General features: G+C 43.1%; 3 protein-coding genes and 1 long non-coding RNA gene across 5 annotated transcripts in view; 2 read left to right on the top strand and 2 right to left on the bottom strand.

Moving 5' to 3' along the window:
• Positions 1 to 27895, bottom strand: part of LOC125906716 (uncharacterized protein K02A2.6-like) — a 417738-nt gene that overhangs the window by 303811 nt on the left and 86032 nt on the right. The gene's annotated exons all lie outside the window — the stretch shown is intronic.
• On the top strand, positions 1021 to 2731 carry LOC120949883 (uncharacterized). The gene is made up of 4 exons (XR_005751077.2): positions 1021 to 1610; positions 1675 to 2277; positions 2403 to 2547; positions 2617 to 2731. It is a non-coding gene; the product is annotated as an uncharacterized LOC120949883 (long non-coding RNA).
• LOC120949830 (breast carcinoma-amplified sequence 3 homolog) overlaps positions 6633 to 27895 on the bottom strand; it is a 96869-nt gene continuing 75606 nt past the window's right edge. The window contains exons 7-8 of the mRNA XM_040367422.2: positions 8151 to 8220; positions 6633 to 6873 (exon numbers count right to left, since the gene is read on the bottom strand). Coding sequence (XP_040223356.1) covers positions 8153 to 8220 — 68 coding nt within the window. The 3' untranslated portion in view covers positions 6633 to 6873; positions 8151 to 8152. The remainder of the gene's footprint in view (positions 6874 to 8150; positions 8221 to 27895) is intronic.
• Positions 19791 to 27188, top strand: LOC120949888 (uncharacterized protein K02A2.6-like). The gene is made up of 3 exons (XM_049606994.1): positions 19791 to 20247; positions 20313 to 20582; positions 23436 to 27188. The coding sequence occupies exon 3, from the start codon at positions 25743 to 25745 to the stop codon at positions 26808 to 26810; it is 1068 nt and encodes a 355-aa protein (XP_049462951.1). The 5' UTR covers positions 19791 to 20247; positions 20313 to 20582; positions 23436 to 25742; the 3' UTR covers positions 26811 to 27188.

Below are 27895 nucleotides of genomic sequence, written 5' to 3'. Positions count from 1 at the left end.
GATGCGGTAATGAATTAGCAAATTACGGATTAAATGATGGTGGATCACGTCGGGGTCACCACTTTAACGCGTTCTTTCGATTTGTAGGAATTTAACGGGGAAAGAGATGTGATCGAGATAGATTGCGAGATAAGACTAACTTAATTTTATTCTGTACAAATTCAACTGGAAGATTTCGTGGTAGTAGTGTAATGATCCTTACATAGCGTAGGTAGTATAAGTTTGTAGTATTAGTGTTAATAGAGGAACGCGTATTAGTTTCGCAATAGACACGGAAGCGTAAAGGTGTGCACGGAACCTTACAAAGGTTAAAAGCTTTCGGCACTTTACAGTGCGTTGCAGTAATACGCAAGGTTGCCACAGCCACAAACCCTGGACGAGGAATTAATTTGTCAGAGACAATGTTGAATTCTGAGCGCATCAATTTGATTTGTCCTTCCAAAGCTGCTATTCTCTGGTTTGATATATCTGCTTGCTGTCTTTGCTCCTGTTGTATTAAGTCTAGTTTGTTGATAATTTCGTTCCATATATAATCTTCTTCAGGTTGTCTATTGGTTTGTGTTGAACAGATTTTGGCTTCGTAAGTGGGTTATAAAACATAAAACATGAAAATTAGCATGCAGTATTGCCATCAAAAAGGAACACTCTGTTTACTTTTTTGCAAGTGTTGTCGTGAGGTGCTCGGTGTTTGGATGAAATTTTCTTTATGTTCTTCGTATGTTTGTGTTTTATCTGAGCACGAGGATAAATCTTCCAAAACATCCGGATGTAAATGATGATAGGAGTTTATTTCAACTGGCGGAGTAGAGGCTATAAATAAACCATTCATTTGTAAATGAAGCGAATACCTCGTCTACGTATTTACCCTTACGTGCTTGATTGATCGGTAACAATACAGCCTTCCCATTTTTCATTTGAACGATGAACCTCGGACGTTTTGCGCTGAAAGTATGGAAATATGATCGCGTGAGAACGACCAAATGCAAAACACTTTTTTCTACAATGAACTCACTTTTCCATCCTGCGTCCCTGATGGTTTATATAGCGCTATAGTTGCGTGTCTATCAGCGGAGGAGCGTTGGACCAATCACTACTGCGGTGGGGATATGTACTGCACATTCGAAGGAACGAGTTCAAATCCATTCATCAAAGAATCAAAAGGTAAATCTATATCTCTTATACGGACGTCACACGAAGCGTAAACTTTGGCGTAAACTGGATTTCAGCCATACAACCAAGGACCGTAAAGATATCAGGTCAAGTTATAAGCCCGATTTGACAGCTAGGTGGAAGAAGAATCGACAAAGAAAACTGACAGTTAGTTTTCCGCTTGTCTTTACACGCATTGTTATTGTGTGAGTGTGCGAATCATGACTACAATGTTTACAATCCAAGAGCTGTACAGTAAATTAAATAAGATTCGGTGCTTTCAAATAAAATTGGATAGAAAATTGAAAAAGTTTTGTAATTTGCATTACATACAGTCCATCACGGTGCCGCATCGTACCAGCAGGTCGATAAATGTTGTGAATGAAGGAACGGCGGTATATTAGGAATGGTTGTTTGAGCAGCACGATGGCAGCGAAGCGGTGAACCAACGCCACTTTGTTGTAAGTTAAATTGTGTTCATTTATTAGATTGTTTTATTCACTAATCAATTATATATTATTTTAGGGGCGGTGGAAGTAAATGTAGTAGCCACTGATAACCGACAAGAATATTTTGGTGATGATGAAGTGTACCTCTGTTTGGAAGGTCTATTCGACGAACAATTCATATCGCCGGTGATTAGCTACGAGGTAAGCGGCATAGGTATGCTTCTTCATGCCGTATGATTAAACATCCCTTCGCCACTGGGACACCGTGTGACGGAACCGTTCAAAACTAGCTTGAAGCTGCGCTAGCTAGTGATGAAGTCTCTCCCGACGAAGGTGTGCGCAAGCTACTTTGTACCCCGGCTGCTGGTGATCTAGGAACGGCAGCCCAGGATTTGGTAAGAGGCAAACAAGGCATCAACGCCTATCGAGTGCAATTGCAGGAAGAGTGCCTGCTGTGTATATGGAGCTTTTCGTTAGCAAGCATTTAGTTTACTGGACGGGGGCAAATCATAATCTAAGCCAGGAGCTACGGCGGCATACCGAGTGGTCTCGTTTTCGTTGACGGCTGCTGGAACAAAAATGCCAAAAGATGTACGGTGGAATGCAGAAACGCTATCTGACGTTCGGGCGGGGAAGGAGCAGCAGGAACTTGAAGAAGTTGTCTTGCGCTAGCCAAGAGGTGAGCATGCAGCAGATATGTGCCATGAACTGTTGAAGGGACGGAAAAAAAATTATTACAATAGATCGAAAGGTGGAGCTCGATACAAAATAGTTATATAATAAATCTTTTTAATATAATTTCAGAGGAGTCAAGTCATAGACAACATTAACAATATATCGTTGCCAAACGCGGAATCGTACACGGACGCAACGCCGCAGCTGACCCTCAGTTTTGGATGTGTTACTCGTGCTGTTAGATGTGTTCCTCGTTTTTACATATTCCCTTACGGTGTGTATCGATGTGGTGCACGCTTACCTCAAATTGATATTTAAATTTATCATGCATGTCTTTTTGCAGAAATCTTATAAACTATACCGGTTTCCGTTCGAAGAAAGAGGACTACATTTAAATTCTGCCAACGATGGATCGTTCTGGACAGATTGACTATTTTGCCGTAAAATCTCACATCGCCTCCTAGTTTAAAAGTGTACCAACATACACACATCGATATCGTTAATCGGCATTGTAGGTATTCAGATTACATAAACTGTACGAACTACATGTTCGTCGTTCCTCTAATTTTTGTTTTTGTTTGCGCGGAGTGAAACCTTCCAAAGGCATCCACGATATCCAACCAACCGTCCATATCGTGGGTAGTGTGGGATTCATTGATCGTAATCTATCTGTATTACAGATACAGATGTAAACAGTTAGCTTACGATCTATGCGACCTCACTAAAACACTCCGCGTACCTGTTACCTTCCTCTTGAAGATTTGTGTGAGGGTCTTATTTGATCGTTAGGACGTCCTTCGCGCTGATCTCGTACCTGTGAAAACAGCTTGAAAAAAGATAAGAAAAAGAAAAGGAAAAGGAAAAAGAAAAAAACAGAAAAAAAAGAAAAAGAGAGTTCCATTCCGGGTTCACTGTTGCTTCGTCGAGGTTTCGTCTCCTGGCTCGTCTTTTCCGATGTCCATGTTTGTACCACTACGTTCCTTCCTTCGTCGGTTTATGCTTCTCATTGGGCTTTCATCAGTGTGCGGCCAGATGAGAAAGATGCTTGCGTTCAATGTTTTATCCTTGATGTGCACGTTTTATGTATCATTAGCGTCTAATTATTCTTTCGACGTCAAGGCATCCTAGTTATCTAGGATGCCTTCCCCCTTCCTGCTTTGCCATGCATCATCATCCGCCCAAGGGGTTGGGACTGGGCCCGTGTACCCAAGCTTGGATATTTGATGACACATGTTACCACTCGGCACGTAAAGGACGTGTCAGGATAGGAGTTGGATAGGAGAGCCTGTGTTAGCCTTCTTAGAGGCTTCGGAACCTACCCCGTTGCCAAGAATTTGCTGTTCTGGTGCAATTAGTTGATCATCTTTCTCATCTTTTTCCGCGCTTTTGGATTTTGCTGTTGTGTATTGCGTTTGCGACTAGTGCCCTCTTTGGCTTCATTGTTAGCTTTCATATTCAGAAATCGCATACGAACTATCACTCTCTGTTTTGCGAATGATTTTATGACCTCTGTTGGTAAATCGACTTGTTTCTGAATATTCACCTTTAATCTTCGAACGATTGCAGTTTTTTTTATGGAAAGTACCATTTTTGTGCAATTTCTGGAACATTTTTTTCATCTTTTTGCCAGTGTTCAAAAATTCGTCGCTAGGTTTGTAAAGTCCTCCCAGAGATAGATGCTCCACAAATGTCGATGGTTGACAATAATTGTGTTCGGATATTATTAGGTTTGCATTCCCAAGTTCAATGCCGGATATTTTGCGTAAAATTTTTTTGCGAGGTAACCCATTATGTACTCTAATCCATCTGCCTCTTGTTAGTTCATAGAAGAGAGATTACTACTCACACTGCTCACTAAATCACTGTCGTCATTGGTCACTAATCCATTGACCCTTTCCATAGCGTTGATATCTGGGAGACTAGGATTGATTCCAGCTTCGGAAAACATCGTTGCTGCTAGAAATTCTTCGCTTTGTACAGATTCATATGTGTCGTCGCCATTCGTTTCCTCCGTTGTCAGATATTCATCCTGTTCCTGATTTTTTTTTTTCTTCGGTATCTGTCTGATTATGTAAAATACTTGGAGATTTGCCGAGTATCATAATTCTTATTCTGTATAGACAACTCAGCGGCGAAGGGTGATCATAAACCCCTCCTTTTTGTCTAATCTGTGAGAAAAAGTTTTCTAGCACATCTTGATTCAACTGTCAAAGGAAAATAATACGCAACGATTAAACAAATTGTAAAACAGTTTGATGGGTGATTTAATTGATATTTACCTTATATGTAGATATAAATTTAATATCATGTTTTTCTTTCATGTCTTGATACAGCATTTGAAGAGCAGTTGTCTGCATCAGAATTGATTTTTGAAATATCTGAAGCGAACATTTTCCGATGGCAATTGAATTAAGCATCAACTCGCGCATGTCGTTCAGGGCCTTTATCTGATTATCGTTTCCATTGTATGATTTTTTATAGTCCTCTTTAGCATAAGGCGAGTATGAATTTGATACGCTGAACCATAAATCAACTTTTTCTATAAAGTCAGCTAGATCTTTTGCTTTTTTCACTATGTACATATCTTCGCAAAGAAACAGATACTGTGCGCGATAAAAGTTGTGCTGCTTTTTTCACATTTTGTTTCTGCTGGCTAGTCATTTTGATGTGTCTTTGGTTTATTTTGAACACAGGAGTCATTTCTGCAGCCATACGACCCTCAACTATATGTTTAAGGGGCTCAATTGTTATTGTCTTATCATGATACTTGAATCCGTGATCTACTAGCCAGTTCCTCGTCAACTTTAACAAATGAGGCACATCAGGAACAACATATACATTTTTTTTTGAGATGGGATGTGGAAAAAATGGATTATTATAATCGACTGCTCCCAATTCTTTCCAACAGCTAGTATTTGCAGGACAGTTATCGCTAACTATGGCGACCACATTTATATTTTTTTCATTTAATTTTTCCATTATGATTTCTTTGGTCATGCTTTGGTCAAATCCTATGTAGATTGGCTGCTTCCAGTTCTTAAATAGTCCTCTAGCCATTACTACTTGTACATAATTGAACGGTCCCATTACTTCATCTGCTGCCGGGTCATATTCTAATACGCTTTCTACTTTCATTTCATCAAAACTTAGAACACATTCTCGATCTTTGTTGCTAAATGTTTTGGCCGCGGTTCCAACTAAATTCAAAACGTCTTCTAAGATGCCTTGCTTTAAGTTAATTTTTCGTCCATACCTTTGTAAGGTGGATGGAGCAGCCATAGGCACCTTCAAATCTTTTCCTACGTAACAATATGCCCGCGAACTAAAATATTTCAAGGTAAACGCCTTGCTAATTTCCTCTTTCTTCCATCGTACTCGCTTCTTGTGCTTAATAATCAAATCAATTTGATTGTCAGAGTGTCTCCTAACATTCTCTTCATTATTGGAACTACATCTGAACTTTGGATGCTTTCTTTCTGAATGGTTTCCAATTTTTTTTCCAAATTCACATTTTGCTTCTTTAATGCTGTATTTTCTTGAACAACCGAATCCAAATGCTGTTTCAAATTATGGTTTGCTGCTTTTAGGTTTTTAGCCTCCTCTAGTTGAGCAGTTAGGGCAGAAATTTTTAATTTAAGGAATTCAATTTGTTCATCTTTTTCTTTCTCACACGACTGATATAGCTCATGTCGGCGTTGCTCTAGAACAACCTCGTTCAATTGTTCTTGCTCATCATTAGTTATGTTCGAGCATTACAGATGGAATTGCTTTAAACCGAAACACAACACAAACGTATTATTAAAATAATAAAAACAGTAACAATAAATTATATACAGAAGTTTAATAGTGTTAATATATTAATGAAAAAATAAATAATTATTAATAAATAAGTTACACGCATTACATACGAAAATCGTACACCTCAATCGATACTAATCCTTTTATGTTATGTAAAATGTTATGGTTTAGAAACAATGATATAAACCCATTCAATGGCAAAGGTTTGGAAACAAAATACGCTTGCCATTGGATTTGCATGGATCTTTATCATCCGCTTCTCGTTTTATGATCGTCATTTCATTTTGAGGATTATCAAAGTTACAGAAAGGTGGCTATGGAATTTTGTATTAGCCATTAGGGAAGCATGGATATATGGCCTAAGTAGCCGATCCTAAACAAGGTTGAGGTTGGAAAAAAAAAGTTTTTTTTTTCCATACGCGGAGTAGTATGATGAATGCTCAGGAAGCTGGATTCTCATACCGAACCGGGTAACAACCTGCCACAGCAGAGAAGAAGAAGAAATTAGGGAAGCAGTTTTTTTTTTCAAATTTATTTACAAATAGTAAAAAATGCCTAATATAATATTAAAACACTTGAAAACATTCTGCACATTCGTAAACATTAACATAAACTTTTTTTACGCTAAAGTTATCCAATGTTAGCCCGCGACATCTGGACATTCGGACAGCTCCATGTTTGGCATTATGTTCCCCTAAGTGACGCAACTTGTTGGAACATAACCACCGGATAGACAGATGGCCCCACGACGACCAGAGACCGGGAGTTCAGCTTTAACCGTCGACCAGTTTGGTTCATTTTTCTATTAAAATTACATATTTTAAAATTAATAAATTGTAATAATTCAAAAAAGCAACTAAAAACTAAAGCAAATACTATAATTATATCTAATATACACGTACAGACAGACAAGCAGACTGATAGATAGACAAAAATCAATGCAAGAAACATTATTTAACTTTGATTATTAATATTCTGAGCGACATTTGCATAAAATACTGATTAAACATACTATTAAATTGTATGAGAAGCAAACCATGTAAACAAGTTTTTAATATTATTACCCGATAACGTTGAAAGATATTTTAAAACTATGATAAAGCAAACTGAAAGAAACTATGACTCTAAAGACACTATGGCCTAAACAACCAACCACTACGGCCTAAATAGGTGGCCTAGCAGTGGTTGAAAAACTGAAAAGCAAATGGCAACAGTTAAAGGAAGCATGCAGCAGCCTTCCTCGTTCTACGCCATTGCAATTTTCTTGTTTAATATGTAGTTACGTGCCTAGCTACCGCCATGACTACACGTGCACCCCAGCAGCACTAACGTAACGCTAATGTGTTGCGCAGCCGGTAACAGCAACCTGATTCCGGCGAGTGACCAGGCGCATCCGATAAGAACATCAGCACTAATCGAAACAGTCAGCCAACCAACCAGCCAACCAGCCAACCAGCCAGCCGGCCAGCGAGCCAGTTGACGATCACTCAAGCTCCATACCCACAGCTTAGTTCTGTTTTAGCACTCCACTAGTAAAGAAAAACGTTTTTTTAACTTATTTACTCGCTCGTGTCTTTAGTTACACACTTGTCACCGAACGTTCATTCGCGAGGAAAGCTATCCACTAATTCTCTCTCCCCTCATCTAGATTTTTGTGACCGCTTAGGTTTTGAACTAGTGATACGCGGGTTGCCCCCCCCCCCCCCCCCATTAGCAACTCTAACTGGTTGGAGCAGCGAATACAGGTCGCTCCAAAGTTCAAGACGCCACGCAAACTGGATGAACCAACGGATCGGAATCGCATTTTTTTTACTCATGCATCTAGTATTAAATCTGGGACACCCGAACTCGTTCTACCAACAGAAAGGATTTTGTAACGATTGATCTTGCTCACTCGCCGCAGCCACGGGTTAGAATTACCACCGGTCCCTTATTCTAGAACTACAAATGCTACGCACTGTGCGAAGATACATTTTCGATTATTAATGTACGCATGTAAGAGCAGAATTCACTTAATCTACATTATAAATAATTACTTCTAATTATATCATAATCAATGAAAACTAGAAAAGTACTTACCCTCACATTTTAATTTCCGCAATGCTGTAGTTTTCATCATAGGAGCGTTGTGCAGCTGATAGTCCTGGGGCTGAAAATGAGAAGAACAAATAATGGAAAAATTAGTAGGTTCCCAGCCTTCGTCACGGTTACAAAATTTCTTCCAGAGACTGCGTAACACAGCATCTTTCGGAAATTTATGGAACACAACATCCAATCCCAGCTTTTTCACTTTGCAACGGCTGTTGCTACATGAAATGACTGAACACGCGGTAGGCATGACGAGTGATAAATGTTCAGAAATATATTTTTTTTTCTAAAAAATGAAAATCTGCGCGGATTGGGAGTTGTTTATGCTGAGCATGAAAAGTGAGTAGGTAAATATGGAATGTAACCGCCAAAAATGATACCTATACATTTAGAGCTAGCGAAACATAAACAATCCACCAATACAGGCTCATGCGGAAAACCATCTGTCAAAATCGGGGCCCAGGGGGGGGGATCGTCAAAAGTGCTATAACTACACCTCATTATACATTCCACCTTGGTTTACATACAATAAATCCGCGTAAAGATACGCGGAAAACTAACTGTCAGTTTTTTTTCGTCGATTCTTCTTCCACGTAGCTGTCAAAACGGGCTTATAAATTGACCTGATATCTTTACGGTCCTTGATGTAAACGAAAGAGTTATAAAGTAAACGAAATAAGATCTAGTGCTTTAAACTGAAATAGGAAAGAAAACTGCAATCATATCCAGTTCAACACGGTGCCGCATCGTACTTTCAGGTCGATACACGTTTAATATGATCGAAAAAACGACCGTATATGTAATCACAACAATGAGCAATCGTTCAATGCCAGCGTTACAATAACCAACGATGCGGTACGCATTTTAAGTTGTGATGTATATTACATGATTGTTTTATTCACAAATCTAATTAAATGCTGTATTTTAGGAGCGGACGATAATCAAATTGGATCGACATTTCTCCATCATAGTGGAATTCCATTTGCACAACAAGTAAGGTGTGAATAGCTGTTGCTCGGAATCTTGCCATTTCGAAAGTGTCGGGCCTGCTGGGTCTTATTCCGTTCGCTTTCGATTGCCACATGACTCTAACTACGGAGTCCGTAGTACGGACTTAGCATGTTGAAGCGCACAAAACGAAGAAAGGCTCATCAAGTGAGTGTAGGCCATTTACGTCCCTACGGACGATCTAGCCAAACCGGCTCTGGCTAACACAACTGCTTACATCGACAGCAACACCGTGCTTTCGCGTGCCATAGTCAGGCTGGACATCTACCCGGATGTCGATTCGCTTGATTCTTACGCGCGTTCCATATAACCGAACAATAACGGCGCTGTTCCTAAAGTTTTCCATGGCAGGAATACAACTCACTCCAGAACATCATAGCTGTCCTGATAATGAATGAGCACCAGCAAGATGCTGAGCGGTGTGCTCGACAATTTGCATGAGGTTTTCGTCTACATGTTCGGTTCGATTTAACAAATCGCCCAAAATGCGATGTGTCTGGCCAAAAGGCGAAGGATGCTGCGTAAGATTTCGGTCAACTTCAAACGAAGAAAAGAGAATTTCGCCGGTAATCACAGCGCCGTTTGCTTAAGATGAGAAGCATCTAGGAGGAAATCCTTTCAAATTTTCCTCAAAGCCCTTTGAATGGAATCTTGCTTCAGCTACAAATCATGTGTGTTAGTTGTAAGTGGAACAGAGCGGAAAGGGAGAGCCGCCAAGTTTGATCCGACATAACATCAATGTAGATATAGTGTTTAAGTTTTGTTTTGTGTTTATTTCCTCATCCAAAATTACTCAAATATTAATTAAGCTCGACTGTGGCTTCAATTATATGTATTTCATCTCGATTCGTATCGTATGATTCTTCAGTTTTTTTTTACAACGGGTTTTATTTTCTAAATCTCCAAAACCCTCTCTCGCTCCTACATTTATACCCGAGAGGACTTTACCTCGACTTCCGTCTCGGATGCCGCTACTTTTTTGGCAAGACTAAAACCACAATCCGTGGATACTGCGGGAGAGTCTTCGTCGTCGATTGACGCTTCACGATACGGTCCGTCTGCGTTGTCCCCGGTTGCTCGACCGTCTTCGTCATCGTCCTCTACGCTTCTACTTCGCGACCGGTTTGCTTCCCTGAGAAAACGAAGGTTCTGTCTTCTCTCCCTAAACCGTACCTGTTGAAGCGCAGCGCGACAGCAGCTCATGATGACGCTGGTGGGGTTGGGTGAAGTTCGGCTCGACACTCTTCCCGTTGGCGTACTAATGCTGCTCGCCGGTTGGTGTAGTTTGTGTTTGTGGCTGTTTGTGAGTTCAAAATATTGCAATGTAGTAGATGACAAATATCGTTTGCAGCAATACGTTTGTAGCACGTGCATTACTTACACAGTTCATTTTTATGAGTGTTGCTCCGGGAGGCAGATTGCTGGAAATTTACGAATCATGCAACCAGCCAGCATTACAGTTGGCTGCTTCTGTAACTACACTTTCTGCATTTGGGCAGAACCTGACAAAGCGTTCCCGTTTGGCGAACGCTTCAATTTCTCGAAGGAAAATTTCCATTTTAAATCACGAGCTGTGTTCCAATAAACTAAAATATTCACTCAAATTGATCTTCACCAAATATTGCAAAATGTAAACAATCCATCAATACATATACAAGCGGAAAACCATCTGTCAAAATCGAAGCCCAGGGGGCCGCGCATAGCCAAAAGCGCTATAACCTAATACACGATGCGCAATCTCAGATTGCTCATATATTCGTTTTATCAAAACATAGGGTAACTGTACCAGTTTTCGGCAGTGTACCTATTTTCGGCAGGGTAGCTAAAAACGTGAAATTCTGCACAAATGCGGTAAAAAATTTCACAAAATACAATTTTGTAGTGAAAGTGTACTTATTTGATATTCACATACGAAGTTTCACACCATTTCATTACGTATTTTCCAAAATATCAAATAAATTGTGCTTTTTTTCGGCAGCTTTGCTGTCAGCCAATCATTCGGCAGGTTTTGTGATTAAGAGAATCAGAACAGTAAAACAATGAAAAAGTGGTGTTTGTTAAAGATTTTATGCTTATTTAATTTATTCTAACTTGTTCGGAATTTTAAAATCACGATAAACAGGTTATTTTTCACTTTAAATGCTGCCGAAAATAGGTACACAGTAAATGTTCATTTTTGACAGCTCAATGTTGTGGGCTCCTGCCGAAACTCGGAACAATAACACACTTTGAATTTGGCTGAATATTCCTTTTAAAATTGATCAGAACACTACAATGCGTATGTCGACACATAATATGACCTTTCTTGTACCAAATATCACCAATTTTACGACAAAAAATGCACTAACTTAAGAGAAAAATAAATATTTGTAAGCCAGTTCGCACTGTACGCTATAACCATCAAACTGTCAATGGCTGCTCTGTTTAAACGTAGCATCAAAATGGCTGTCAAAACGGGCCAAAATAAGCAACATAAAATTAATAATTAAAGTGCTTTTTCACACCAATCTCAGGAAAGTAAGAGTGTTAAATTTCTTTAAACATTTTTTTGTACATATTCACATTGATACAAACATTTTCTGATCCGTATTCGCGCTGCCGAAAATAGGAACACAGCCTGCCGAAAATAGGAACAAACTGCCGAAAATAGGAGCAAAATCAATGTTTGCATTTTCACGAATATTTATGAAAAAGGGCTTTGAACCGGCAAATAAAAAATATTGTAACATACTATGATAGTTTATCAACCAGAATAACAACACTTTCAAGAAAAATAATGAAAAATATTGATGTGTGAGCAATTTTTGTGAAACTGCTGCACTAGCCTGCCGAAAACTGGTACAGTTACCCTAAGTCATTTTGCGTAGCCAACCCTGAGCTATAAACGTCATTTCCATACATTTTCAGGTTGCGCCAAGATTGCGCATAAATTTTAACGATTATATGTTCGAAATATATAATTTTTTTTTGACAGATAAATATATCAAACCGACCCGTTTGACAGATAAATATATGCGCAATCTGAGATTGCGCATCGTATGTTGCTACGGTAACTACACCTCATTATCAAGGTGGATTAAAAATATCAGGTGGTGGATAAGGGCCATTGGGGGGTCGCCATAGTTGAGGGACTTTACGTCTTTTTAGAACCGTTAAACATTGGTTTCCGCACACAAAGCTTAGCAAATAGTACAGAATTCTTTGTTATTATGTGCATTTTTGTGTGTCTATTGATTGTATCGAAAAAGTGAATTATATTAACAAAATATTTGATGACTTGTTTATGCACGAAATTTAAAATCATGTGAGTACGAGTTCTAATCTCACGTAAATTGTCCATGCGGTTCGTAGATAATGAGGAATTCATTTTAAAAATGCAAAAAAAAAAGATTTCTTAGTTTTTATAACCAAAAATGTCGAAAACATAATGAATCATAGAATAAATTCACGGAATAAAACAAAATAACACACTTTAATCTATGTCTTAATGTTTTATAAGAACTCACAAAGTCCAAAATATATTTTTAAAGAATATTTAATCGAAAAAATGGGGTAGATAAATTATATGAACAAATTTAATAAATGTAAACAAAGTTTGAATCCTGGGTACACCGGTGGACAAAAAGATAGGAAAAAAATTTGTTGTGTGTTTTTTTGCGTGCAATAGGTGTGTCATCGCCAACAGTTGTTGTTGTTGTTAGTATGGTTTAGAGAGGCTTTGGCTCCTGCGGAGTTCGTTGGCCTCTTATCGCCAACATATCGAGGCGTATGTTGTTGTTAGTATGGTTTAGAAAGGCTTTGGCTCCTGCGGAGTTCTTTCGCCTAACGTTCGAGGCGTACTGAATTTGCAATCGCTGTTTGTTTGCCTTTTATACTCGCATTTGTGGTGCGCTACTTATCTGAGTTTTGAGTAACGGCAGCGTTTTTCGGTAGTATAAAAAGAGATCCAAACCGTGTTGCGCTTCATTCTTCATTCAGTGGCAAAGGTGAAAGTTTGCGATTTGAAAATTCCACAAGTTCATCATGGGTCGCGGAAAGCACTGCACTCCAGAGGAGCGGAAACATATTCAGGGTTTGTATCGTGAGAACGTGCCTATCAAAACCATCTGCAAGGCGTTCGGCCGTTCGCGGACGTTTATGGACAACGCCATTCGTAGCGAGGCTACGGGTAAATCCACAGGTCGTCCGCGAAAAACAACGTCCGACGTTGACGCGCAGATGGTTGAGATAATCAGGGCGGACCCTTTCAAAACTTGAAATCGTATTAAGCAGGAGCTTAGATTGCAAGTTTCGGCGAAAACGGTGTCGCGCCGTTTACACGCCGGTGGGCTCTGTGCCCGGAAACCACGATAGGTTCGTAAGCTAATGCCGCACCACGTAGAAGCGCGCATTCGGTTTGCCGAAGAACATTTAGCTGCATCCATCTTTTGGTGGAGAAAATCATTTTTTCGGATGAGTCCAGAATCAATCTGGATGGTTCGGACGGCACTAAATACGTCTGGCGCCTTCCTAAACAGGCGTATCATCCAAAAAATGCTATAAAAACCCTAAAGCACGGAGGCAGCCACGTAATGGTGTGGGGTTGCTTCTCCTGGCACGGCCTGAGTCCTTTGTTCCGTATCAAAGGGACACTGAACTCGGAAGGGTATAGAAACATACTACGTCGTAAGATGTTGCCACACGCCCGACAAAAATTCGGAGACGAAGAGCATTACATCTTTCAGCACGATAACGACTCAAAGCATACATCGCGATTAGTTAAATGTTTTTTGGCAAACGAGGATGTGCAAGTTCTACCGTGGCCTGCGTTGAGTCCAGACCACAACCCGATTGAGAATCTGTGGTCAACTCTCAAGCGTCAGCTTAAGAACAAGCATGCACGTTCTGCCGATTCGCTATGGAGACGCTGCAAGGCTATGTGGAAACGCATAGACAGAAGCGAATGCCGTAACCTCATCGGCGATATGGCCCTACGCTGTGAGGAAGTGATAGCGAATAACGGTCAACACATTGATCGTTAGAATATGTTTCCGCTCTGTGGAACACCGCAACACCACCTCCCAACAACCACTTAAACAGTCCTTTTCAGGGCTACCAAATATTTCCGACAAGAACTATGTTTTTCGGTCAAAGAAAAAAGTTCCTATTTTTATGTCCACCAGCGTACCTAACTGTCGTAATCGTCACGCATTTTAATTATTTATTAGGCTTTTTTAATTCAATTTCTTTTTTTTATTGTTTCACGCTCAACCGATCTCTTTGCGATCAACCACAAGACTGACCCGAGGCTCCTTTATTTCTCCCTGTCGTCTGACTTGTTTTCTCTCCCTGATCTCACGATCTGTCCCTCTCTCACACTCTCTCTCTCGATTCACTCTCGGAGTTCATTCTCTCTTGATCCCAGCTACCGCTAGCTACCGGTAGACGTCCGTCTCCTTTTCCGCGCGCCTTCTCCATCTCTATCTCTGCTTTCGTCCAATCTCTCCTCTCTCATCCTCATTTTTGCATGTTTCAATATTTTTCGCTCTCTCTGATTTCACTAAACTTCTCTCTCTCTCACTCTTGATCCCTACATCTTCCATCACCCCTACTCTTGGTAGCAAATATGATACATAATTGAGTCTTTGTATTTGTTAGGGACTTGTATGATTCTTTTGGGTCTTTTTAAATGATCACTCTCGCTATAATCGATTTCTGTAGTTTCAATTGGATCTACTAATTCCTCCTCAATTGATTGTTCTGTTGCCCCATTGGGGACCCTTTTTACATCTTGTATGTTTCTAGTTAACTTCTCACCTTTCCCATTGATTAAAACGATTTTTGCTCCCTCCTTTACTAACACTGTGAACCTCTCCTTCGAAAAAGTAGGATCTGTCTTAGATCTTTGTAAAACAGTAGTCAATACGATATCGCCTACCATTATGTTACTTTCCTTCGCTCCTCGACGACTATCAGCAAACTGCTTGCTAACCAGTTTTGAAAACGCATCATTTTCTCGGACCGTATTTCTGTCTAATTTGTTTTTCCAGTTCCATAAACACGGAAATGTTCCTCTATATCGCCAACCGACTAACAGCTCGAACGGCGTCACTCCTAACCGTGAATGGTGTTTCCGTGTGTTGTGAGCGTGGATGTACTCGTCTAACGCCATTCTCCAGGGCCTACCTTCTTGTATTGCCGCTGCCAAGGCTTTAATAACTCCTTGGTTTCGCCTTTCGATGGCTCCGTTGGATTGCGCGCTTAAAGGGATCGATTTCCGGACTTTCACTCCTTTACTTTCCCAATATTCGATGAATTCTGATCCCTGGAAAGGAGGTCCGTTGTCGCTCTGTATGATGAGAGGTAGCCCCCAAACTTAAAATACTCTACAAAGGGCAGCATAAGTACTTCTGGCATCAGTTTGTTTCATTTCAGAAACATGTAAATAACGGGAATAGGTGTCTACGGTTAAGAGAAATTCACCGGATCCGTAGCCATATAAGGACAAAAAGTCAATTTGTAAAATTTCCCATGGTCCATCTGGAAGTTGTCTACTGGAAAGAGGTAAAGGAGGATTCCTTTTAGATATAACCAGGCATATTTCGCAATTAGATACGAAAAGAGCTGCTTGTTTTGCCATATTCGGCCACCAGAAAAACTCCCGTAAAATTCGTTTGGTAGCTTCGCAACCAACGTGACCCCGATGAGCTGCTTTAATTGCTCTAGAACGAAGAGATGTAGGTAGAATTATTAGATCGTCTTTATAAACAATGTGACCTAGCGTTCTTAGATGTTTTGATTCGGATTCATAACGTTTAAGAGCATTGGACCATTTTCCGGTATGAACTCCTAACCTTACTGCTTCAAGTTCTTCGTCTGTCTCCGAGGCTGTCTGTATTTCCGTCCACGAAATAGACATGTCTCCCGCATCCAAGGAATACAATATGTGCTTTTCGTTGTCCTCGTCGAAAGCATCGTCAACCTGTGACTTGCAAATTAGTCGGGATAAAACATCGGCGACATTCATATTACTAGTGTTGTGACCCGACCTGCCGAACTTGCGATCGCCGTTATTGCAGTCACTCACCGCTGACAGTCCTGCCAGCGTGTTGATGTGTTAGTGAGAGCGGTTCGGCAGGATAGGGCAATGATTGCTCGCCAGGCCAACGAACGGGAGCGATGGTGCCGAACACGTTGGTTGTAACGCGGCACTTACAAGAACGTCCTCGGTGCAAGCAGTCAGATTTTTAATAATACATTTACGTTAATTTATAAAGTTTTAATACGTGTGCAGTTAATGTAGATAGTAACACCAACATTAAATATCACAAACCCCGTTACAACACAAAAGTGGCGACGAGTAAATTCGGACAATTTTTTTTTTATAAAGCGACAATTTTTAATCTGTGAAAGTGTAAGTGTATGTGCGTGTGAAAATTCCCCGTCCACCGTCCAAGAAGCGCAGGATGAGCATCAACGAAAACGGTGCATCAGACGGAGCTAGCGAAGGCGAATCGCGTCGATCACCGTTGATCCGCCCCAGCGCTTTTACACCAGCGCAACCCTTCGCATCCGCGCACGACGTCAATGCACAACGCTTGCATCTACAACCGCACCGAGGACCAGCGGGGTCATCGCTCGGCGTACCAGCGGCGCCATCGCTCAGCATATCGCCGACGCCATCGCTGCACCCAGGAGGAGCGTCATCTCAGGAAGCAGGATCGTCCCCAGACGGCGCGATGATCTACCAAATGCTGCAATTAATGCAGAAGCAGATGGCCCAACAGCAGCAAATTATGTCGCAATTAATGCAAATTATGTCGCAATTAATAAATGCCGAGTCGGACGTTACGTTTTCCGCCTGGTTTTTACGTTACGACGACCTGTTTAATCAGGACGCCTCCCGACTCGACGAAGCGGCGAAAGTTCGTTTACTCGTGCGTAAGCTGGGCACGACAGAGCATTCACGGTATACCAGTTTTATCCTTCCACGAGTTCCGCACGATGTGAGTTTTCAAGATACAGTCAGCATATTGAGTTCGCTTTTCGGAAGGGCTGAGTCGCTTGTCAACAAACGATACAAATGCATGAAGCTGACAAAAGCGCAATCCGAAGACATACTCACATTCATCTGCCGCGTGAACCGATCGTGCGTCGACTACCAGTTTTCGTCCATGAGTGAGAATCAGTTTAAGTGTTTGACGCTCGTGTGTGGATTAAAGGATGAGGCTGATTCAGACATCTGCACACGACTTCTCGCACGCATCGAGGAACGAAGTGACGTTACTTTGGAGGATCTTGCAGCAGAGTGCCAGCGGATAAAGAGCCTGAAGGTTGACAGCGCGATGATTGGAACGGAGTCGCGTGAACGAGTTCTTGCAGTGCACGGTGCAGGTATGCAGTCGAAACAGCGGTACCATCGATCGGGCACGCAACCAGCTAATTTCCGGAAGCAGAAATCGAGTGATTCCGGAGCATCGGCGAAACCATCGAAACCCTGCTGGTTATGCGGTGAGCTTCATTGGTCCAGAGACTGCAAGTTCAAATCGCATGAGTGCTCCGATTGTGGAAAAATCGGTCATCGGAAAGGGTTTTGCCGCACATCAGGACCGATAAGACGACAGTGCAACTTTCGAAAGCACCGGCAGGTAACATCACGTGTTGTAACTGTGAATATTTGCAGGGTTAACGACAGACGAAAATACGTCAACCTGACCATATGTGGTCAACACGTGAGCTTGCAGCTGGACACTGGGTCGGACATAACAGTCATCAGTCGCTCGTTGTGGCAACAACTGGGCAAACCATTGTTAGTTCCGGCAGAGGTCAACGCTAGGACAGCATTGGGTGAGGAGCTTCAACTTGACGGTGAATTCGAAACCAGCATTGAAATGGCAGGTAAAATGAGGGAAGCTATCATTCAGGTGACGCGAGCAAACATTTTATTGTTGGGTGCTGATCTCATCGATCAATTTGGTCTCAGTTCGCTAACAATGCATAGCTACTGCAAAATGGTATCGTCAAGCGGCTACATCAAGGGACTCCAAGCTAAATTTCCGACAGTTTTTAGCGGTACGGGGCTATGCACTAAAAGCCGCATCCACTTGCAGTTGAAAGAAGACGCTCGACCCGTGTTTTCTCCAAAAAGGCCTGTCGCTTATGCCATGATTGAGACGGTCAACAAAGAGCTGGATAGGTTGGAACAATTGAATATCATCACGCACGTAGACTTTTCCGAATGGGCAGCCCCGATCGTAGTTGTACGAAAGGCAAATGGCAACATCCGCATCTGTGGCGACTACTCGACTGGCTTAAACGATGCGCTTCAGCCACTCGAATATCCATTGCCATTGCCCGAAGATATTTTTTCGAAGCTTGCGCACAGTAGTTGGTTCAGCAAAGTAGACCTGTCAGACGGCTTCCTCCAGGTCGAGATTCACGAACAATATCGTCCATTGCTTACCATTAACACCCATAGAGGTTTATACCATTATAACCGCCTTCCTCCAGGCATAAAAGTAGCCCCAGCCGCGTTCCAGCAGATTATAGATAGAATGCTGGTAGGATTGCAGGGAACTTCTGGCTATATGGATGACGTGGTTGTCGGGGGGAAAACAGAGGAAGAGCATGACGAAAATCTAACGAAACTTTTTCAACGCCTCGAACAATTTGGGTTTTCCGTCCCAGCAGACAAATGCTCGTTGAAGATGAGGCAAATCGATTACCTTGGACACGTAATCGACCGTCATGGTATCCGACCGAATCCTGCGAAAATCGAGGCAATAAAAAATCTTCCCGCACCTACTGATATCAAAGGCGTGCGCTCTTTCCTCGGAGCAGTAAATTTTTACGGAAAATTTGTGCCAAAAATGCGCGAATTGAGGTATCCGCTTGATAACTTGCTGAAAAGTGACACAAAATTCGCTTGGAATATGCAATGTGAAAAGGCATTTAAATATTTTAAAGAAATCCTATCATCCGATCTCCTCCTCACCCACTACGACCCCACCGCACAGATTATTGTGGCAGCGGATGCATCATCATTGGGACTAGAAGAAAGGCATCCCAGTATTCACAGCGAATAGACTGCAACGCTTTGCGCTAACACTGCAGTTATACGAATTTTCGATTGAGTTTGTCCCCACCGGAAACTTTGGAAATGCTGACATTCTCTCAAGGCTCATAAGAAATCACGCTAAACCGGAGACAGAATACCCCGCTTGGCAAAGAGTAACTCATTTTGATGCCTCTCGCTACCCCTGGCCTTAGTTTTGAAGGAATCATGCGACACACTCGCACTCCACTACCCCATCCCATGGAAAAACGCTCCCACCATCGAGGTGTTGACCAAAATTTCGCTGTGTGCATGAGACACACACTCGCACTCCTCCAGCCCTCCACAGCTGAACGCTCCCACCGTTGCGAATTTGCGAGAATTTTTGCTCTGAGCGTGAGACCCTGAAGCGCCAGAGATGACACTATGTGTAAAGACGATCATAATTCGATATGGTCAAAATGCGTCGATTATCGTTTCATTTATCTGGTAATGATGTATTCTCTTCATCAAAATTTTTAACATTAACAACTAGGCTGATAACAATAATTGAAATGTAAATCAGAATAAATTAAATTCATTTGAAGAAAAATGAATTCCATTATACTCTATTTTGACCAAATGATCAACACTTGTACATAGTGCCATTTACTTTGTGTTCTTCACTCTCGCGCTGTGTTGTGATCGTTCGAAACTCATTGCCAGAACGAATGCAAATTTCATTTGGGAAGGATCGGTGCCGGAAGATGCAGTGAAAATTATAAAATGTTTATAGAAAAGTGGTTAAGTAAATCGTGAAAGATGTAAACGCAGGCGTAACTGCAGTTTGTTTTGTTACATGATCTACAGGTAAGTGCATGCATAAGAAGAAGAATATTTCAAATGATGTTTGTGTTTTAACAATCGTATTGCTTTTAATGTTTGTTTATTCTTCTATTATTTGCCATCACACCTAGCTATTTCATTACCAAAGCACCTGATAACCGATCAAAGAAGGTGAATCGGGCTTACAGAGTCGCCGTTTAACTTCAAATATCTTCGTGATCGGTAAGTTTTAAATAGTCCTAGTTTTGTTCACCATTCTAATGCTAGATATATCTTTCATTCCTCAGGAAAACGCATCAAACAACAAGTGTTTTTCTTCCAACAGCACGCGCCATCGGTGGAGCAAGCAGCTAACGATTTGATCGCCAGTACGCGCCATCAAGAATTGATATTTTGCCAAACAGTACTGTGAATATAAAACTGCACACTTACTGTCGGAATTTCCTGGAATTTTTTGATCGGTCTACGCTCGCGGGAATGGTGGGTTCGTTGAGGAGAAGGAAAGAAAGGGTGGGAGCGAGGATTAACCAAAAACGCGGCATTGAGAATGAGGGGAGGTGCGCTCAGCGCTCATGCTGGGACACTCACGATGCTTGAAATAAAATGTTAACAAGCATCGATTTCAAGCATGCATGTCGCGCGACATTTTGCCAAGCGCCCGCTGCTTGCATGTCGCGCGACATGTTGCCAAGCGGGACGTCATCGCCAGCCTCCAGCTAGAAGAGGATGTAAAGTCCGTCCCGCTTGGCAAAGAGTAACTCATTTTGATGCCTCTCGCTACCCCTGGCCTTAGTTTTAAAGGAATCATGCGACACACTCGCTCTCCACTATCCCATCCCATGGAAAAACGCTCCCACCATCGAGGTGTTGACCAAAATTTCGCTGTGTGCATGAGACACACACTCGCACTCCTCCAGCCCTCCACAGCTGAACGCTCCCACCCTTGCAAAGATGGGAGAAGTTTTGCTCTGAGCGTGAGACCCTGAAGCACAAGAGATGACACTATGTGTGAAAGACAGTCATAATTCGATATGGTCAAAATGCGCCTATTGTCGTTTCATTTAACTGGTAATGATGTTTTCACTTCATCCAAATTTTAAACATTAACAACCAGGCTGATAACAATAGTTGAAATGTAAATCAGAATAAAATCAATTCATTTGAAGTAAAATAAATTACATTATACTCTATTTTGACCATATCATCAACACTTGTACATAGTGCCATTTACTTTGTGTTCTTCGCTCTCGCGCTGTGTGGTGATCGTTCGAAACTCATTGCCAGAACGAATGCAAATTTCATTTTGGAAGGATCGGTGCCGGAAGATGCAGCGAAAATTATGAAATTATAATAGAAAATTGGTTAAGTTAATCGTGACAGATGTCAACGCAGGCATAAATGCAGTATGTTTTGTTACATGATCTACGGGTAAGTGCATGCATAAGAAGAAGAATCTTCCAAATGATGTTTGTGTTCTAACAATCGTACTGCTTTTAATGTTTGTTTATTCTTCTTGTTGTGTCCGCACAGAACAAGCATGAAGACGGTGTGTACGGCACAAACAGAATATGTATTTATTCTACTCTTTGGTATGGGAAATATAAACACGGGTAATAAATAACATAAACACAACACACACACACACACACGCAATGCGGGGAGAGGACGACTGGTCCTGCTCGCGCCGCGATCCTCACTGAGGACGTCACAGGATGACAGCCTTGCTGTCAACAGTGAGCCCTCAGGATGAGGCAGCGGTCTGTCCACAACACTTCTATTATTTTCCATCACACCTAGCTATTTCATTACGAAAGCACCTGATAACCGATCAAAGAAGGTGAATCGGGCTTACAGAGTCGCCGTTTAAATTCATATATCTTCGTGATCGGTAAGTTTCAAATAGTCCTAGTTTTGTTCATCATTCTAATGCTCGATTTATCTTTCATTCCTCAAGCAAACGCATCAAACAGCAAGTGTTTCTCTTCCAACAGCACGCGCCATCGGTGGAGAAAGCAGCCAACGATTTGATCGCCAGTACGCGCCATCAAGAATTGAAATATTCCCGAATAGCTCTGGGAATAAAAAACTGCACACTTACTGTCCGAATTTCCTGGAATTTTTTAATCGGCCTACGCTCGCGGGAATGGTGTGTCCGTTGAGGGAAGGAAAGAAAAGGTGGGAGCGAGGATCCCGCTTGGCAAAGAGTAACTCATTTTGATGCCTCTCGCTACCCCTGGCCCTAGTTTTGAAGGAATCATGCGACACACTCGCACTCCACTACCCCATCCCATGGAAAAACGCTCCCACCATCGAGGTGTTGACCAAAATTTCGCTGTGTGCATGAGACACACACTCGCACTCCTCCAGCCCTCCACAGCTGAACGCTCCTACCGTTGCGAATTTGCGAGAATTTTTGCTCTGAGCGTGAGACCCTGAAGCGCAAGAGATGACACTATGTGTAAAGACGATCATAATTCGATATGGTCAAAATGCGCCTATTGTCGTTTCATTTAACTGGTAATGATGTTTTCACTTAATCAAAATTTTAAACATTAACAACTAGGCTGATAACAATAATTGAAATGTAAATCAGAATAAAATCAATTCATTTGAAGTAAAATAAATTCCATTATACTCTATTTTGACCATATGATCAACACTTGTTCATAGTGCCATTTACTTTGTGTTCTTCACTCTCGCGCTGTGTTGTGATCGTTCGAAACTCATTGCCAGAACGAATGCAAATTTCATTTGGGAAGGATTGGTGCTGCAAGATGCAGCGAAAATCATTAAATGTTAATAGAAAAGTGGTTAAGTAAATCGTGAAAGATGTCAACGCAGGCGTAACTGCAGTTTGTTTTGTTACATAATCTACGGGTAAGTGCATGCATAAGAAGAAAAATCTTCCAAATAAAGTTTGTGTTCTAACAATCGTACTGCTTTTAATGTTTGTTTATTCTTCTATTATTTTCCATCACACCTAGCTATTTCATTGCCAAAGCTCCTGATAATGGATCAAAGCAGATGGATCGGGCATACAGAGTCGCCATTTAACATTAAATATCTTCTTGATCGGTAAGTTTTAAATAGTCCTAGTTATGTTCACCATTCTAATGCTCGATTAATCTTTCATTCCTCAGGCAAACGCATCAAACACCAAGTGTTTCTCTTCCAACAGCACGCGCCATCGGTGGAGCAAGCAGCCAACGATTTGATCGCCAGTACGCGCCATCAAGAATTGATATTTTGCCAAACAGTACTGTGAATAAAAAACTGCACACTTACTGTCCGAGTTTCCTGGAATTTTTTGATCGGTCTACGCTCGCGGGAATGGTGGGTTCGTTGAGGAGAAGGAAAGAAAGGGTGGGAGCGAGAATTAACCAAAAACGCGGCATTGAGAATGAGGGGAGGTGCGCTCAGCGCTCACGCTGGGACACTCACGATGCTTGAAATAAAATGTTAACAAGCATCGATTTCAAGCATGCATGTCGCGCGACATTTTGCCAAGCGGGGTAGTTCTCAACATGATTAATGTTGTGGGCAGCCGTGCGTGCCGACCCCTGGACTTGCCGTGGCAGTTGCGCTGCCACCGGTCAACGTCCAGGGGGACGACAGTGTGTACACGCACACTGTCGCACACACTAAGCGCGCAAGGCTTAGTGTGTGCCGAGCGCCGAGCAGAGTGTGCACGAAGGCCGATCGAGCAGGAGCTCTCGGCAGGGGCGCTCGGTGCGGCTGGCGCGCGGCCTACGTTGTAAAGTGTTGTACGTTTTAACGTGTTTGTATTTCGTGTATATTATTTATAAATGTAAAGTTTTAAGTGAATAAATAAGGTGCAAATAGTCCAGTTCACAACAGTGGCGACGAGGATGGGATCCTCCTGCGTAAGGGGGATCCCAGTACGAACCCGCGGACGCCATCGCGATTGGGCACGTCTTTCGCTGCATCATCGCAGCAGCCATCGCGATGGCAAAGCTCCGGGAATCCCGTGGAAGGATTGGGCCGCCGCCACCGCCAAGACCGAGGCCCCCGGCTGCCGTCCCATCAAGGGGACCGTAGGGGCAGCGCTGCACACTCTCGGCGACGTGTGAAGGTCGCCGGGCTGCAGTCCAAGCAGCGCCGGCAGCGTCATCGGCGAGGAAGCTTTCAGCCTTGCTGCCGGGCTATGGGCGAGAGCGTCATCCGCCAGGCTGCAGCCCCAGCTTCAGCGGGCGAGGTTCATTGCCGCCCTGAGGTAACAACAGCAGTCATGCCACTGTGTCCTAAGAGGGCGAGGGATCTAAGCCGCCCTGGATGCAGTGTGGAAAAGGGACGAGGACTCATGCCGTCCCGGGTGCTGCTCTGTATTATGGGGGCGAGGTTGTCATGCCGCCCCGGAGACAGCCACAGTGTCTAAAAGAGGGCGAAGGTGTCATGCCGCCCTGGATCCAGCACCACGAGCAACAGCAACGCGCAAAGGAAGGGCGAAGGATCAAGCCGCCCTGGCTGCATCGTGACCAAGAGGGCGAGGGTGTCATGCCGCCCTGGTTGCAGCATCATTAGCACCTGCATCAGCACCAGCAGCAACGGGCAGCAGGAACGTGTGAAGGAAGGGCGAGGGTCCATGCCGCCCAGCATCAACAACAGCAGTCCTGGATGCAGCATCGCAGGTTGGAATGGGGGCGAGGTGGTCATGCCGCCCCGGCTACAGCTTTGTTCGTGAGAAGGGCGAGAGTCTATGCCGCCCGTGGTTCATCTTCAGCACCGCCGCTACAAGATCGTCATCGCCGACCTGGAGCAAAGGGACGATAGCGGGGCAGAGAAAGGCGCAGGTACACGCAGCATCACCGCCGCCGCAAGTAATCGTAGCCGATGATGATCGAGCGCGATTAAAGGTGATGGCGGGGCGGAAAAGGGGTGCCGGTAGCCGTAGGGCAAGCAGAAGCGTCCGCGCCACAGCATCCACCGAATACACCAGCAACGGCCGGGGGGTGTCACCACACCGGTATTCCCTGAGTGGAATATCCCGTGTCGGTTCGACCCCTCCGGATAAATAAAGGGGGAGATGTTGTGGGCAGCCGTGCGTGCCGACCCCTGGACTTGCCGTGGCAGTTGCGCTGCCACCGGTCAACGTCCAGGGGGACGACAGTGTGTACACGCACACTGTCGCACACACTAAGCGCGCAAGGCTTAGTGTGTGCCGAGCGCCGAGCAGAGTGTGCACGAAGGCCGATCGAGCAGGAGCTCTCGGCAGGGGCGCTCGGTGCGGCTGGCGCGCGGCCTGCGTTTTAAAGTGTTGTACGTTTCATCAATATTTATTATGTATGTTTTAATATGTGTGAATAAAGTAATAAGTGTTTAAGTAAAGTGCAAGGAACACAGTTCATAACAATTAATACATTCCCTCTCAATTTCAGAGACATAGAGGAAGGGACACGGACAGATTCCCTACTATGGAAGGTTCACAAATACATCCAAGAAGGCTGGCCGTCTGACTCGTCATATGGAATGGAGTTATCACGCTTCCATAATAGAAAGGATGACCTGTCGACCGTAGGTGATTGTGTTCTTTTTAGAGAGAGAGTAGTAATCCCCAGAAAACTACGCATGCGGTGCTTGAATCAACTTCATAGAGGGCATCCAGGGATTCAACGCATGAAGTCCGTCGCTCGCAGCTATTTATACTGGCCATCTATTGATGAGGATATAGCCACTGCGTTTCCAGCTGTACAGCATGCATGGCAGTCGCAAAATCACCACCTTTACTAGAACCAAAGTTTTGGCCAAAGACCACCAAACCGTGGGAAAGAGTGCATATAGACTATGCAGGACCAGTTGATGGAGCTTACTTTTTGATCGTGGTTGACGCATTCTCAAAGTGGCCTGAAGTTATGAAGACAATCACCACAACCACTACAGCTACCATTTCGATGCTGCGAAGCATCTTTGCACGTTTTGGCATGCCTGAAAAACTAGTCAGCGATAACGGAGCCCAATTTACAAGCGACGCGTTTAAAGATTACTGCAAGCAAAGTGGCATTGAACATATTAAAACACCGCCGTTTTACCCACAGTCTAATGGGCAAGCAGAGCGCTTTGTGGATACTATGAAAAGAGCCCTGAAGAAAATCCAATCAGAGGATATATCCACTGAAACGGCACTCGACACCTTCCTGCAAACATATCGCTCAACTCCGCACCCTGCACTTAACCAACGCACGCCAGCTGAAGTGTTATTTAATCGAAACATTAGAATTCCCTTAGATCTGATACACCCAACTACAACAACACATTCCGAAGTCGACCAACGAGATGATCAGCAACCGCCAGCAGCTAGACAGTTTCAACCTGGAGATGCTGTCTATATGAAACATTATTCGCGCAATGCTTGGCAGTGGATTCCCGGAATGGTATCGAAACGGATCGGAAGCGTAATGTACGAGATTATCACCGATGGAAATCGCCCTCATCGTCGACATACCAATCAAATGCGCGCACGTACATCGAGTGGCCGAGAACATCTTGCCGGCGACTCAACTAAGCATCAGCTGCCGCTTGATATTCTTACGGAAGTGGCACCGACACCGTGGGCACCGACACCAAAGGCACCGATACCCGTGGAACGGAACAACGTTCCGTCCAGCACATCACAACGTTTTTCTTCCGATAGGTCCCCAACGCAGCAGATTGTACAACCTCTACCATCTGCATCCAAGACCAGCATCAGACAGCCGATACAACCGCCACGCCGATCTTCTAGGCTTAGAAGACCTCCGCGTAGGCTCGATGGATATCGGCTATACTAAAAAGGGGGAGATGTTGTGACCCGACCTGCCGAACTTGCGATCGCCGTTATTGCAGTCACTCACCGCTGACAGTCCTGCCAGCGTGTTGATGTGTTAGTGAGAGCGGTTCGGCAGGATAGGGCAATGATCGCTCGCCAGGTCAACGAACGGGAGCGATGGTGCCGAACACGTTGGTTGTAACGCGGCACTTACAAGAACGTCCTCGGTGCAAGCAGTCAGATTTTTAATAATACATTTATGTTAATTTATAAAGTTTTAATACGTGTGCAGTTAATGTAGATAGTAACACCAATATTAAATATCACAAACCCCGTTACAACACTAAAACTAGGAACTCTTTCGATGCCGAAGTGATACGGTAGTAAACGTAAAGCCCATGCTTCTGCCCTTGTCTGCCAGTGCGATGAGACCCGCCAAAAATAAATTCGTTGGCTTCTGAATCAGTCCTTACTTTGAAATATTTGTTTATCAGGTAATATGAAAATCGCTAAACACTCCAAACGATCGCTAGTGCTTCTTTTTGTGTTTGAGGATACTTTTGTTCCGATTGGGTAAGGGACTTAGACGCACGCGGACTACCTTCTTCGTTGTATTGTACGAGAACTGCACCTAACCCGGTCGGAGACGCATCGACGTATAGTTCCGTACGATCTTTATGGTCAAAATATCCGAGGCTGACAATAGAGTTTAATGCTCTTGTCTTTAAGTATTCGAATTCTTGTTCCTCCTGCCTTGTCCAGTAGAAGGTGTCTGACTTTGCGAGTGCTCTAAGGTTTGCAGTCTTTTCGGCACGTTTGTGGATAAAGCGCTCGGTGAAGTTAACCAAGCCCAAAAAACTTTTTACCTCGGACAACGACTCCGGTCTTCGAAAATTTTCCACTGCTTTCCTTTTATCGTCTTCAACTCGCCATCCGTCTCCAGATAAATTGAACCCTAAAAATTTTACCGATTGCGATCCGAACACGTATTTGGTGGAGTTTTACCGAACGTTATGTTCTCGCAGTCTTTGGAGGGTAATTTTTAAATTACCATCGTGCTCTTCCTTCGAGCTACCAAAAACTAAATCGTCGTAATATCGTCTATAT

The sequence above is a fragment of the Anopheles coluzzii genome, chromosome X, assembly GCF_943734685.1.
Source record: "Anopheles coluzzii chromosome X, AcolN3, whole genome shotgun sequence".
In the NCBI taxonomy this organism is placed as follows: Eukaryota; Metazoa; Arthropoda; class Insecta; order Diptera; family Culicidae; genus Anopheles; species Anopheles coluzzii.
Note: the sequence above shows the minus strand (reverse complement) of the source record. Positions and strands in the feature narration are given on the sequence as shown.